Source organism: Falco punctatus (genome assembly GCF_963210335.1).
Source record: "Falco punctatus genome assembly, chromosome: 4".
In the NCBI taxonomy this organism is placed as follows: domain Eukaryota; kingdom Metazoa; phylum Chordata; class Aves; order Falconiformes; family Falconidae; genus Falco; species Falco punctatus.
Genome location: NC_137583.1, coordinates 85,750,816 through 85,766,691, shown reverse-complemented (window position 1 = coordinate 85,766,691; position 15,876 = coordinate 85,750,816). Strand labels below are relative to the sequence as shown.

Genomic DNA, 15,876 nt, shown 5'->3' with positions numbered 1-15,876 from the left:
TCAGGAACACATGAGGTGGTGGTACCCGGTTCTTGGGACTTGACTTTGCCATTCATCTTTTGGGTACAAGTGTTGCCAGCATGTAGAGGCTGGGTGGTGAGAAGCCAGACCCTCTATAGTCTGCTGCTACAGATGCTGGCATTGGACTGTTTGTAAGATCCATGTGGATGTATGATACTGAGAAAACCTAAAACTTGATTTCTTCTTTAATGTCCTCTGAGGGACTGTCAAAATGGGTGTATAAAATTATCAGAGAAGAAGGTGTGGGGTAAAGGGTAGAAAACATCAGCAGTCAACTCAGGATAGTTATGGAAACTGTTATTCAAGCCAGCACCTGTGTTTAAGGCAGCCCCAATGCACACAAATGCCTGTCTTTGAGAATTTGGATGTTTTTCTTGCAGTACTGAGGACAAAAGCAGAACTTCCATGTTCCTGCTAGTACACACAGCACCTCTTATCTTCCCCAAGTCCTCATTAATACATTCTGTCCTCAAGGACAAAAGTAGGGTCAAACATGGAAGAAACACTTCTGGAAAACCTTGCATCTTAAAGGCTGCCTGTCCTTGGATAAACATATTTAACAGTAGGAGCAGTAGGGTGGCTGCAGAAAAGAAACTGGATCTGAGATTAAAATGGGGGCTGGGAGGAATACCCTGTGTTTGAAGAGCAGACTGAGCAAACATGCTGCAAAGCTGCATTTGTCTTGTTAAGCACCCACAGACCTTCCACCATGAGGTGCCCAGAGAGCCTGAAATGTTGTAGTGTTAGCGTGGGGTTGAATCTGGATGTAATTAGCATGTAATGGTACCGCTAATTAACAGTAACAGGTGAATCTTTAGTTGACATCTTATTTTATCCAGCTCACATATATGTTGTTGCTAATTTACCAGCCTCTGCATTAGTTGTCTTACAGGCTGTCATGTAGTCCTATGAAAAAGATAAATATATCTGATGTGCAAACACGCTGACTTCTCATGGTGGGTCAGGAGAAACTTCAAGCATGACCACTGCCTTCGGATGTAAAAGCATATATAACCTGTTGGAAACTTTTTCGTTGAATTCTTTCTCTTTTTCCCCCACTAGTAAGAATCCTTGAATGATAGTACCTGCTCTGAAGGTTTCAGTGGTAACTGTTTTCCCCAGCTACTCCCCTGTGTACCTGCCCCTGAATTTCTGCAGCTGAAAGAACTATAGACAGTAAAGCATATGATGAAGGTGCAAGTCCCACAGAGAGTATTTTCCTCATACTTTTTTATAGATCTGTTACCATGTAAACCAATTTTTGTAACCAGACATAGTGTAAAAATTGATAGTGCAGTATTGTGTTCTTCAATTTTGAGCAATAAGAAGACTGGCTACCTTGTTTCTCTGCAAGAGCTTCCTCAGCTTTGAATGCCAGCTCTTTCTCTGCTTCTTCTTCGCCTCTTCCCTCAGCCTGGCTCAAAATCCATGTCATTTGGCAACTTGGGTTAATACCTCGTGCGAAAAAGAAGCCAACTTGTATTTCATAAAAAGTAAGAAAACAGCTTCTGCAACATGCCTGTGGGCTACCTTCACTTCAGATGTGAAGAGTAGGAGTGAAAAAAATGCCAGTGTCTTTATCTTAGGCAGATGGTATCTCAGAGAGTATCAATGGACACTAAGTGCTTTGACAATTGGGACCCAAACACCTCAGCTTTAAGCACCAAGTATTGGGTTTCGCTTAGGAAACTGTAGTCTCTGCTAGCGTTGATTAGGGAAGATTAGTACCTATCAAGAAATTATTAACAGCGAGCTTTGGGTTGAGTGTCATTTAAAAGAAGAAATAATATAGGGGCAAGAGGAATGTTTCACTAGCAATAAGGGATTACTATAAGCAGCCAGTTTTGAGGAAGTTTCATTTAACAGCAGTGCCTCAGCTTCTGTAATCAGGCTATGTTTGTTTTCTAGCTCCTCACTTAATTCTGCTCCCTTATCAATCTATGACCCTCCTGAAACTTGCCTCACGTGCTCTTGTTATTGTCATGTATCAGAAAAGGAATCTATGCTTTTAAAACTTTCTGCCCTATTTTAAACTACTTCTCAAGGGCCCACAGAAATCCTAATAAATCCTAATCCGTAGAAATTGCTGATAAATTGGAAGTTAATTGTGGTGGCTATCTGTATGCTAATATTGTTTTGTAAATCAGCTGGCAGCGCTGGATGCCGATGGATTAAACCTTTGGGTGTGATGGGAGGACCGTAGTTGTATGTGATGCTGTCTTGCAGAGCAGGGGTAGCTTTGGCTATTACAAGCCCTTGGGCTCTAGTCCCTGGCACCCCTCTGTGCCCTTCTTTGTGCCCATTCTGCCACACTGATGGGAACCTCGTGACTCCTGCTTTCTGCTCAGGATTTCTGTTGTGGATCTGGTGAAAACACAGGGATCAGAAGTCCTGAGGGCATGGTAGCACAGAAGAACTATAATATGACTAATTTGTACTAAGTGTTATATGTCAGTTCTAGGCTGTCAAGGGACATGCCTCAGGGGTGATGTGTTTTCCTTCTCATCACTGTGTGAAATAAAGATATTAATTGCTGAGGCAGTCTCAGGTATCTGTTTTCCTTCCTTCAGCAGAGCTTCATGCTACTGTGGAGCTAGCTGGCTACATCAAGTTTTGCTTTCACTTCAAGCTAAGGATGAATTTGTTGGGCTTTTTTTTCTTAAACATTTGAGATTTAAGTTTTTAAGGTGAAGAATATGCATAGAGGCTAGGTGAGCGTGAAGAGAAAAACCGTATCAGTTACTTCTCAATCTTGGCTGCCAGTTTTTCCACAACGGACTAAACTTCAAAAGGAGGTTGCACATTCCTACCACAGCCACCTTCCCCTAATTTTCAGGGCTTTGCAAGGAGGTAGTTTTACTAGTAGTCAAAGCAGTATGCATTTTACTAAGGAAGATAAATCAAACTGCTTCTACTTTAGTTCCCCAGGATATGTAGGGCTTTTATTTTGAGGGTTTTTTTGTTTGTTTGTTTTTAAAGTGCATGTAGAAAGCAGTGTGAATGTTGCCATAGGTCCAAGGAGAAAGAAGCACCACTTTAGTTCTTTGAGAACGGCGGATCTGCAGGGCTATTGCGTGCGATGATCAAAAGTGGGAGACAGGCAAAAGCAGCAGGAGCAGCAAGTGAAAAATTACTTTGGGATTTCAAAATAAGCTTGTAACAAATAGGAGGATAGGGTTTTGAACTGAAGGATTGTCAAAATGTCAAAAAGATCTTCTGTATTTGCCATTTCTGTGGTGTTGGCCTTGAGCGGCTGCATCCCTGGAGCTGCCTGATAACAGCTCAGAGCTGTGCATGGCTGGATCAATAAGGCATGTCCAATAGTGCCTGAAACCCGCAAGCAAAGCACTTTCACCTCTTCTATATCGTGCTTTCTTTTCAGATATATTATTGTCTGCTACTGCAGCATGTCATGAAACTTGGGAGCACACAGGGGTGTGCTGAGAGGCTAGGTTAGGCCATGTTACAACAATGTGCAAAAGCCTGATGTGAAACCTCCGGGATTTCTCTGAAGGAGAGAATTTACCAGGTACGGCTGGCATGGGAGAGGATGGGTGTTGCAAAAGCAACCTTTTCTCGTTTTGTCTTTGTCATCCCTCCCACATTCCTCCTTTTCCAGAAGGGAACAAGACAGTAGTTGTAGTTCTCTGGGTTTGCAACTCTGTTTCACACGTCCTGTGCGAGATGGGAATGGAGGTGCCATGGAACAGCCAGAGCTGGGTCTGGTTTGGGTAGCTATGGGTTCAGGGACAGTGAGGAAGAGGGGAAATGAAGTTTTACAACCATCTGTCATTCAGTTGGTGGGAGGGTGGTAATGCACCAGGTCTGTTCTTGGTTGCTCCAAACAAAATCCTACTGAACCTTGAGGCATTCTCCTGACAAGCCAGACCACATACTCTCCACCCAGAGTGTCATGAGATGCATAGTCCTGGCATATCTGAGGAAGTTAAGGGATATGAATATGGTAGGGATCCCTCAGTGGCTCTGCCTCTCACTTCGAAGATGACTAAGCAGGTGTACAGCTTATTTTCAGGGTGACCTAGCAATTTGGTTCAAGCAGCCACCACTGCTTTCTTCTGCAGCTGGGGGCGTGTATGAGTGTGGCGGCACAATTTGTATATGTGTAGTATGATATCACTCCAACACCGGAGCAATGCTGAAGCTGCTGTGTCTGGCAGGTAGAAACCTGAAGTATGAAAGAAGCTACTGAATTTCTTCTTCTTCCTGACAGCTGCCTCGGGATACGACAGAATGAAGCGGGAGCTGGAAGCTGTTCAGCTTCTTTTCTATGCTGCCTTTGGTGCAGTCCTAATTCTTCAGGAGATGCTGGCCAATAAGGACATGTTTATGGCATGCTATATATTAAAGTCTTTTGCGTACATGTCATTTCAGGGATAATATTACTACGTAACAGCACATAGTAAATAGCAATTTTTCATTTGTTTTTACAGTTTAGGATAACAGTTTAAGTGCTTTGAATTGGGTGGAGAAGAAAAGGTCAAGGTATGAAATTATTTCCTTGGAGTTGCACAGGCAACACAGCTGTAGAAGAGCCGAGAATTGCACCTCAGCGCTCTCGGTTTCATTCTTATGCTGCAAAAGCAAGCTTGTTCTTCAGCTTCAGATACTTTTTAACAAGCGTGGTCTGTCTAGTAGGGCTTTGAGAGGAATGTGTATATTTCCTCTTATGACAGGTTGTGCGTACACACAGCCCAAGCTCTCACCAGGCTCTGTTTGCACTCATGGTCTTTGTAATATATTAGATTTCCTTGATTCTTACCCTCATGAAATAGTGAGAATGAGTAGTGGCTTTGGTTTTGTTGCGGATCCTGATTTAGTATCATCGCAGCTGCTTCAGCTTGTCATGAATGGGTGACAAATCACTTTAGATCACTTAATCACTGTCAGAGGTATTTGTCAAAAGTGGTTTTAATATGATGTTGTAGAAGTGTAACTTCACAGAGTTCTGCGGTGAGGTTCAGTCTGCTAGTTATTACATGGAAAGAACATAGAAAGGAAAATGAAGTGAGAATCAAGTTAGGGTGATTCACGCAGAGACCAGAGACGCAGAAGGGTAGGGGAAATGCTCTGTTGAGCCATGAGGATCAGAGCGGACCCTCTTGCTTTCTAAACTCCTTATCAGAGAGGAGTCCAGGTGTGGCTGGATCCAATCTTAGTCTCAGACTTGGACAACAGTTTATATCTAATGGAATTATCTGTACAAAGTTTGTAATAACATTGAGTAGAATGTTTCATTAGTATTAATTCAGCATGCTATCAGTCACTTACCAAGGATCTGTTGTAAGAGGTCTCTCTGCCTCAGGCAAGGAAGGATCACTTAGTCTCAGGTAAGGCATCTCACAGCTTGAGAGGAACCCCGACTCATGGAGAGAGTTGCCTGGCATGCAGTCCAGCTGCAATTCAAGGAGTGCTCAGACTGGGCGCATCCAAAGATCTGCCATTGTTAAAAGGTGTCTCTGCCTTGAGAAGCATCCTTGAGAGGCATCCCAGCTGAAGGGGAGATCACTGCCATGCAGGCACGCTGCCAAGCAGGGAGAGCTCAGGCGAGGCTCACTTAGGCTGCCATATATATGGAATAAAGTGGTTGGCTCATAGTCCAATTGCATACAATGGAAAGGTTATGCATGAGACTCCTTGTGCCCACAGGTGCATTTCTTGATAGATGAGTCTTCGAAAAGCCACCCACTACTCATGTGTTAATCGCATGAGTTCCAAGCCCATATGCATTGACACTGACTGTGTCACCCTGCTCCTTTGTGGGTTTTCTAGAGGAGTTCTTGGCCCAGCTACGGCTCAAGCCTTTATCTCTTTGGGACCATGTACCAAACTATTGCTAGTTTGGTTTAAGGGGTTGACGGTGAATTATTTTATTATTATTATTTCTTAGATAGATGCTGCTCTTATGTTTATTGTGACCAGCAAGGTCTGCAAATTTTATTTTGCAGAAGTTCACTGGAAATAGTGAAAATTAATGTCTGCATTTTCACTTCATTGTTTTTCACAAGGCAAAACTCTCCCTTCTCCGAGGGTCTTCTCCCAACAACAAATGTCATTAATCTTTTATTTATCATACCTCTTGATTCAGGGTGTTGGTTTAAGTATCCACGCTTCTTTAAATATATCTGCCTTGGAATTTATGTACTATGTATAATGGCAGCGTAGCCGCATGATGTTTTGTACCAATAGGGCTATTTTTAAAATGCTTTCCTGAATGATTTCCTGTCATCATCTTCCATTTACCTTTGTCTTGGTTACAGCCTGTTAATGATGAAGAGAGCTGATTTGGGTGAAAGTTCACTATTAACTTAATTATCTTTTATTCAGGTCCACTGGATTACTGCAATAAATGCTGATTACCATCTCAGTCTCTTTCCTACTCTGAGTTCTGCATTTGCACTGCAGATTGTCTGGTAAAAATGTGCCAAGTTTTTTTTGGTTTGTTCTAAATATCCTGACTATAGGATTCATGATTGACTATCGATCCTTTAGAAGTTACAAGGTGGAGTTGCAGTATTGGTATTTCAGTGAGAAAGGGGCTGCGGTTGGACAGATGTTTCTCGCTGTGCTTCCCTACCTCCTGTACTCCTTGTGCATGACCCTCAGCGTAGGAGACTTTCACATATACCATCATTTTCTGCTGGAATCCCAAAAGGATCTTGTTTTGAAGGCTAATTAAGATTTCAATGCATAGATGAATAGCAACATGATTCTTTCTCACCCCATGGTGTTGAGCACCAGCATCTTACCTGTTTATCTCACTTTGACCTCTGTGGACAGAAGGTGCACGTACTAAATCCAAAGCTGGGAAGAAAGCACCTCTGTTCCTTTGTGGGAAAACCCCCACAGATCTTAATTTTTGCTTTTGCTCCAAATCATCAATGCTACATAAAGTCAACTTGCATGTTTTCATCCGAGCCATGCTGCTTTGCCTTCCCACCTCAGCAGGAAGAAATGGATTCCTCGACTCATGCTGTGATTTGTACTTGCGCTTCTGAGGAGCCTGACCCAACTGGGCTTGAGTGTTTTGGCCGGAAGGATTGACCCATGACTGAAAGTGGTTGAGAATCCTGTATTTATTTATCCTCTCACAGAGTTGTCACAATTGGCTTTAATTTCTTTCATAAAAGTTAACTTGAAGTGAATTTTCTGGGTTGTGCTGTCTGTGCCGTAGCTTATGTTGTACTCATCATAAGAGCAGCCTTCGTTAAAATCTGCATCAACTTTGCCTGTCCCTGATTTTCAGTGTTACCTGCAGCTATGAAGAAACAGTGCATCAGGGTATGCCGTGAAGTGACCTCGGAGAGGGCTCTGGGAACGGCAGCCTGGCGCTAATTTCATGAATATGGGTTTAGAAACTTAAGTACTTGCACTTTGCTAGCAGCAGAGAATACTCTGTGGCTTTGCTAGGCTTGGCTGGTTCTCCGAGCAGTTCTCCTCTGGTATGTTGTTTCAGGTGTGAAATTAATGTTTATAATCTGAGATTGTTCCTTTAAAACAGTTTTTATTACACCTGTACATATTTTTAGTGTGCAACTGTGAATGTTGCATGACCAACCTTTTTGCTTTTCAAGTGTCTTTTATAAATCATGACACATTGATATACTGTCACATCAATAAATTAAGTTAAGGGACTAACCTAAACAAATGCCAAAATCATTAGCAGTTAATTAACCTTCTGTACTTCTCTCCAGATTGACTTTGGTTTAATTGACGATGTGGGTTCAGTTCACTTGCTCTGCGCTCATACAAACAAAAGGAACATGACACAAAATTGAATGAGGGGGAGGGGGAAAATAATTTTAAAAATACCTGCTTTTAAATCAGTAAGAGGCTTTTGGAGCTATGCTCATCCATGTGTTTTTATTTAAGTTAATAATAGATGTTCTGTTTTTATGGTTCTTCCTTGTTTTCAAATCACAGGCGGGAAGAGCGTAGTTCATCTAAGCTGGCTGGAGAGCATGAAAATGACTTCGTGTTCCTTCTCTGGCATGATCTTAAGATGGAACTCGTTTGATGTATGGCAAAGTGTGAGGTTAGCTGTGCTTGCTTAGGTGCTGGAGTATGTTGTGCCCTGACACAGAAGCCCATGTGAGGTGCTCAGCCTGTGCCCCGTGCTCTGGGCGATGGGCTGCGTTACAGACGGCGGGGGAGCCCTGTTCTCCCCAGGAGGCTCCCACAAGGCTCTGCGTGCGGGCAAGTGCTACTGGTGTGAATGATTATCGAGATCTGACCTGAATTTGACTTTGTGGTGGTGCTGTATTGTTAATGCTTTATTGCATTTCACTCCCCTATGGAGCTGGGCACCTTTAACCCAGTCCTGCTGCTTGGCAGAGCAGAGAAATCTCTGGAGTTTGGGTGAAAGCCTGGTGAAGCCCTGAGTGTGGCTGCTCTGTGTGGGATGCTCTTTGCACTCATGGGTTAAAGTACTTCCTAAGAACATTAAAAGAAGCTCCATGAGTTTAACCACCCTTCTGAATACATATGATTCAAAAGTATTTGTCAGAAACACTGTTGAAAGAGCAGAACTTGCACTTGAGAGCTTTTTTTCCCCCTTGTTTTACTGCCTCGTAAATAAATATTGCTATACTAATATTCTTCAAATAGTTTAGCATAACCTATAACCTTGAATTTTACCATGGTTAATATCAAGTTCCATATACCTACAATATTAATCATAATATTTCTGAAACAGCATTTGCTGTTGAAAAGATACTGTGTTGACAATAAAAATTGGTTTTTCAGCTTCCAAAGGAAGTTTCCACAAATTAAAGAAGTTTTTTCTCGTGTTAGAAAAAAATGCTAAAAATCTTTTGCTTTAGCTTGCTAGTGTATATACAATGTTAATATGCATTGAATCAATTTTTATGTGCATATATAAATAAAAAGTGCAGAACTTGATTTGGTGGGGTTTTTTTGTTTGGGTGTTTTTAGTCAGTCCCTACAGATTCTAGTAGATTCAAAAGACTTACCCTGCCAAAGAAGGGGATATTGGAATGAAAGTAGAAGATCCTGGTAGAGATGATAATAAAATAGGCTGGTAGACTACATGAGCTATGAAAGAATACTTACCATTTTCTTTCACTTTGAAAGTAATTTGTGACTGCTAAACTTGTCTGGATTATCTTGTTTCTTTTGGAAAGGGTCTTAAGTAAAGTTCTACTTGATCTACTTCTGTTAAAAAATACTTAATGTATGTATTTTTTTATTTTCTTCTCTCAGATGCTTGTCTTAAGTTTAATTACTTGGAAGCTGTGGTACAAATTGTATATTTTAAACCCACAAGAAATAACATGTTAAAGCAGTATATTTAAATCCATAGGAAATAGACTTGCCCAGTGACTATGCTAATAAGAAAATTTTATGTATATAAATGTGCTCACAGAGATTCTCCCACTTTACTTATTTCTGCCCGCTTCTTCCCTTATCCTCTTTTCTAAGTTGAGCACTCCGTGACGGAACTTGCTTTGCATGTACTGCAGGGCTGCTCGGAAGTGGATTTGTCTGTTAATTTCTGACAGTTTTTAAATTTGCTGCTAAGTTTTCCCTTCTGTGATGAGATTTCCTTTTATTAGTTCATGCCGACTTTGCTGCATTTGGACTGCCTTCTCTGTCACTCTTTATGAGTCGCAAAGTTACAACCACCATAAATGCAGAGAGCATTGAGGAGGAGTAGTAAACAATATTTTTTCATGAGTTTGGCATTACCACGTAACTCTCAAATGGCAGAGGAAAGTGGAGTTTAACGGTCACCCTTAAGTTAGAGGGGAAAAAGAACCCTGAACAAAAGTGAAATTATTCACGTAGACTACTTCCTCAGAGTCCGTATTGCTGCCGTTCTTGGTTCAGACTAATGATTAAATGATGCCCTTTTATTTATTCAGATTTGATGAGTAGGAGAGGGATTTAGATATGTATTTTCCTTTTACATTAACAGTAGCTTGGCAAGAGAGATTAGAGGTGAGCTAAATATTAGAGAGGAAGATACGGAGACATCCCTGCGAAGAAAAAGTACAATAGGGTTTAGGTGTGGGTAATTTGACTTTGGGAACATATTTGTGTTTGAATGGGGAGGAGGTGGGAACAGGTGGGTTTGGCTCTTCCTTTATCCAGTCACATCCTGCAACTTTGTCCAAATAACTAACTCTGTGGCTTAGCTTATCAGAAGAAATTGGAAATTTTGGTTGAAGTTTGATTCTGGCTGTTTCCCAGATTGTGCTGTTTAGCTTTGCATTGAAAAGACACCAAGTGTGTAATCCTTTAGCCTGTTTTTTATTGCTTGGTTTAAGTTGAAAAACAAAAGAAAGTTTCTCTAAGAAAATCTAGAGCAGGTATTTTCATTTTCTAGTCACTTTCAACGAATAACTTGCTTGTTTTAAAAGTATTTTACTGACCCAACTCTCCTGAACCTGAGGTGCAGTATCATTATAATGTGGTTTAAAGACTAAAAAGAAATGGCTCTACCTGTAATATCTCAAAACTGCTTGTTCTGAAGCAGCAATTTCTGGTGCTTCTTGACTTCTGGTTCACGGGGCCATTTATGTAGCCCAGCTATGACAAATTTAACAGTTCTGTGAGAAAAGGATTTTGTTTGAGTTAATACCGAGTAAAAGGAATATGTTTGCTGAGAAGACTAGTGAATGTGTGAGGAAGGCGTAGCTGAATAACTGATCTCAATTGCACATAAATAACATAAAAACCTCACTAAAGAAGATAACATGGATGATACTAAAGACCACGCTTCGAACTTCATGTCAGGGACGTAGCAGCCTTGTGATACAGATGATCCCACAAATAGAGTTGAGATGAAAGATATTTTTTCTTAATGTGTATTTTAAGATGATTTAGTGAAAACGGAGAAATTATGGTTCAGTAGCCTCTTGTACCTTGCTTGCCCTTCTGAATTTTGTTACCATGGCTCGGCAGCTACATGTTCATGGACTTTTTAGCTGTCGTTCCACTGTTGGTTTGAGCGTTCTGTCTTCAATAAAACTCCTTTGGATTTTGGTGCGATAGCAGATGGCTTAAAATTGAGGGCGGACGATGTATGGTATGAAGAAGCAGTGCATGTGTGGCTGTCGGCAGTGGGATTTTAAATAGCTGTAGCTGTATGGATTCACATCAGCTGAAGCTGAAACTTTTCTATTCTAATGGTAGGACATCTTGGAAACTTGGCCCAACTTACATGTGGGAGAATTACATTTAACACAGCACCGCTGACTTTATTATGGAGCTCCAGTCAGGTTGGGACATGGGCCAAGCCACTATGGACCATGTCACAGAAACATTAAGGGTCCACGGTGACCCACAAGGTGTATTTCTGCTACTGTGGCAATTGCAGTAATAAAATTATGATAGCTTAAAACTTTAGCTGTTTTTAAAACACTCCATGCAACTAGACAAAAGGGGAGAATAAAGATATTTTAAATAGCAAAGCTACTAAAAAAACAGTTTAATGATGCCGCACAATAATAAATACGGGGGAAAAATCTAGGTGGAAATTTAGCACGCTTTAATTCTCCAAGCAACATAAATATTTCAAGTGTACTGAATATATTGGAACATTTTGAGCAGCGATCCTTTCTTTCTCATTGCACGCAATATACTCTTCTTTTTTTTACATTGTGATTGCATTTCCCGATGTTACAACAAACATTTCTTTAAGAAAAGTCATGCCTTTTAAACCAGGAGTGTTTAGTTTGAAAATGGTTTCTGATTTTACTACTAAATATATTTTCAAAACAGATTTCCCTGAAACTTGTCTATCAAAGGGATATTGCAAGCAGTAGATTCCTGTTATGTACACAAAAGCCCATTACTTATAACCAAGGAAAATCAAATTTTAACAGGCCATGCAATTCCATCATCTTTTTCAAAAAATATGTAGACAGTCAAAATCCAATTTTTAAATAAAATTGGTGCCCGTTCAGACTATAATCACTAAGTTGATGTTATGCTTTACGTGGAGTAAAACCTTTTACAACCTTATTCTTTCCTGATGGTGGTCTGCAGGATTTTCTTTGCTCCTCCAAAGCTGCTTCACGATGCGGGTATATAAGCTGCTGTTTCGTCTCCCCAGGTTCAAGCTGTATTTTCAGAGTTCAGACTGACTTCTGCCTCCCAAGATGGATGGAGCAGCCAAGTGTCCCATTCCCCAAGCTTGAGGGTTATCTGCAGGGCTGCAGCAGTGCCTGCTTTGCCTGAGCCCTCCCCTGGTGTGGCTGCACAGCTTCCTCTGGTCAGGAACCAAGTACTCCAGGGAAACTATTGCAGGAGTAGAACCCGGAGCCTGTCACCTGCCTAACCCATCGGCCACAGTCATGGCAGGCAGGGCCCAGTCCACAGCAAAGTACATCATCTTGGCACCTTTTTTTTGGATTGCAGCAGATCACAGCTCAGGATCTTTGCTGAGCTGGTAAATGAGAAGAGGTCTTGCATGCATAGAGGAACAGAAGTAGATGATGAGTTTTCTTCCCCAGAGGTCGTATTTTATTAGATATTGTACAGACATAAGTAAGAGAGAGCTGCTGCATTAGGGACCGGCATTAGCAGCCTCCAGGTTGCTTCCTGTGGGTATTGTGTGCTTTGCAGATATTATGTTATCCATTTTCTCTCTGCTTTGTCTGTCTTGTTTTTATTGCAGTAGTGCCTGGAGGGGTCCTACAATGTGCCAGTCACTGTAAGCACAAAAACTCTTAGGCCTAGTCCTGTTCATATTAAATTCACAAAAAAAAAAAAAAAAAAAAAAAAAGAGAGACTGAGGAATGACAAGAGGAGAAGATGTAGTAAGGCTTGCCTGGTGCCCCACAGTGCCCTGATGTGCTTGTTTAACCACCCTGCTTGTTGAGAAGCCAGATCCACTGGGACTTCCTAGAATCCCTGGGCAAGGGCAAATGAGCCGAAGTGTATCGAGGAGCTTGGGTGTTTGAGGCTGGAAGAAGAAAAGCCAGGTTCAGCTCAGATGTTTACAAAATGGGAAAAGGAAGCAGGGAAAACCCAACTACCCTTTGGTGACGCTTTGCTTTGTGTTACTGTCATTAAGTGCTCCCATGGCATGGTGGTCTCAGCTCTGGTGGTGGTGTGAAGTAGTCGCTCAGTGCCTCACTGGAGGAGGAGTGATTCTGTGTTCAAGTTCCACATTCTTCTTTCCACAGGAAAGCTGTGGATGTGCTTCAGAGAGGCCAGCATAAAGCTTTGCTCTAGGAATGGTTTCTGTTTGTTAAAGTAATGCAAAAAATCCCTAATTATGCCCTACCTGCATATTTTACCTTCCTCCTTTCAGGCAGTGGCTGGGCAGCATCCAGGAGACACGCTCTTTGCTCAGTTTGCTCGGCAGTTTGGTGACCTGCATCCCCTGTCTGGCTGCAGGCAGTGCGGCTGCTCGGCGCACTCAGGGCTGGCACCAGTGCCCATTTCAAGTCTTCACACAGACATTTCTTACTATAATGTAGATCTGCTTTAAAAGTGTTCATTTTATTTTTTAAACTAAATGAGCATCGCTTGTAGTAGTTTTTGGCAGTGAGGGTAAGAACACTGACTTTTATATCTCTGGCTTTTGGCCATTAGGGCAAGTTGAGACCTTGTAGGATCTGTTCTTAAGCAGGAGGAGCCCTTTTTTCCCTCTAAGTAAATCATGGCACCGTTGTTCCAGCAGTCTCTGGGCTATGAGTTACCATTCTTCAAGACTTCTCGTTATTTAAAGTACTCCCCTTGCCTTGTCAGCCTTTGTAGTAGAAGACGAGCTCTTAATTTCTCTGGCAGTTTCTTTGTAAAATGGCTCAATGCTGTAGCAGAAAATAGCTTTTTTCTGTCAGCAGTAACCAAAGGCTGGTATTTCAGGCCTGAAGGAGTAGAAGGGAGATACTCCTTGACAGCAGGCTGAAAACCCTCTTGAAAAAACCCTTCTCCTCTTAGGGAGACAGAAGCCACTGCCATTTCCAGGCAGCATGGAAGGAAACACATCACAGAATCCTGAAGGACCCGAAGAAGGTCAGAAACGATGCTCCTTAATACCGGGCTCTGGCTGAAAAGGCACACACGTGTGGAGCAGAACAGAGGCTTCTGGCCCTTGTTTGGTGCTGGCTGTAACCCAGCAGACACCGCTCCCTAGAAGATGCATTATCCATAACCTGGAATGAATGGACACTAGAGTGACAGAAATTTATGTATGACTTTAGCCTTAAAAGGCCCGCTGCAGGATCTTAAAGGCACCATTTGGGTAGTAACCATCTGTTCTCAGAGGATTCAACGACCGGCCTTGCTCCAGAGGTGCTTAACTAGGTGCTGTGTGGAGTTCTGTTTGCACTTAATAGCAGTAAACTCTTTAATGTGTGGAATAGGACTGCGCATTCAGTAAGTAAATGGAAAACTATACGTAATGAATGCCATTATGCAAGCTGTTACCTCAATAGTGAGAGTTCCCATACTTTTTTTTAAGCAGGTGTATACTGGCAATCTGCTGTTCAATCATGTTTGCAACCAAAACACTTAGCACAAAAAGTGTGCATAGCTACCAGCTGTCAAAACTTCCAATGTTCTTACCACATGCCACAAAGCATCTTTTACTGCTTCTCTTCTTGTCTTATGTCCCAATAATTTACTAATTAATTGCCGTACCTCTGCATTACAGCGACACCTGCTGCCACGGGCAGGCTTGACAGAAAGCTGGTTCTTGCCTCAAAGGGGTAATTTTCTGCGCCCGGACGGAGGGCTAGTAGCTTTTCTAGAACATACACAAGTTTCCTGACTTCTCCCTGCATCTGGTGTTATCGTGAAAGAAAACAAAAATGCTTCTCATGCCAGCAGCTGGAACGCACACGGTGTAAATGAGCCAGTCCCAAGCCTGACGCCCACACTGCTTTTTGCACCACCTATATGATTGAATCTCTTTATTGAAGCTCCTTTACTCTGCAGGTGCGGTGCGACGCGTGGCTTCGGCGCCGGGAGGTGTATTGGTCAGCTTCAGAACCGATACGAAATGCACTGGAAATTACACATCGTTCAGCGGTGGCAAATTAGGATGTATGTTTGGAAATGTACACTTTGGTTTGAATTGGAGTAATCATGTGGCTAAAACCTGGACTTTCCTGAAGTACCAATGTTTGCTAACCGTGGTTTTGATCCATTAGTGAGGGGCTTTGATTCCAGGCCTCTGTTAACCTCCTTTATTCACATCTGGAACTATTTGCAGCTTGTACGAGAGGGGGATTTTGTTGGGTAAGGTGACTCTGCCCTCCTCCCCTTTTAGATCTGTGCTAGACCTTGTTTCTTCCATGCCCAGACAAGAAATTGATGGGTTAGGACCAACCAGCTGGAAGGCGTTCGAGGTAACTCACCGATGGGGAAGGTGAATGGAAACCAGTCATCCCATTGCTTAAACTGAAAAACAGAGGTTAGGATGAGGTTGAGTGCTTTGGAAAATTATGTCAGTAAAGTACAGATGTGTTGAATATAAACATAACTCTGATTCCCCATTTCTCCCTCTCTCCAAGCCACTTTGGGGCTCATGCATGGACACGCATGGACAAATGCAAAGGCTGCATCAAGAGAGATCCTGGAAGGAGGACACTTGAATTATGTTCAGAAAGACATGTCTCTGTCAGTCGCGATCCTTTGTTCTTTCCTCAGGCTGATTTCCCAATAGTTTGATCAAGGATTGAGCAAGAGTAATTGGACTGGACATGCTAACTTTAGTACATGAGCTCACAGGTATGCCACAAATCAAATGAGTTTCTGCAGAAGAATTAGCAGAATTGCCGCTGGCTAGAAATGGAAAGTGCAGCCGAAGAGTAACTTTAGTGATATCCTCTTAGATGAGAGATTTTGTTAGTTTATAGT

The 15,876-nt window shown here is 42.0% G+C and overlaps 1 protein-coding gene across 4 annotated transcripts in view; it reads left to right on the top strand.

Annotated features, from left to right (window-relative positions):
- Positions 1 to 15,876, top strand: part of TPK1 (thiamin pyrophosphokinase 1) — a 314,750-nt gene that overhangs the window by 88,900 nt on the left and 209,974 nt on the right. The window contains exon 1 of one of the 4 annotated variants that reach the window (XM_080386109.1): positions 14,696 to 15,747. The exons of the other annotated variants lie outside the window; for them this stretch is intronic. Within the exon in view, the coding sequence (XP_080242235.1) occupies positions 15,736 to 15,747 (12 nt within the window). The 5' untranslated portion in view covers positions 14,696 to 15,735. Of the gene's footprint in view, positions 1 to 14,695; positions 15,748 to 15,876 lie in introns of those variants that run through there. 4 annotated transcript variants of the gene reach the window in all.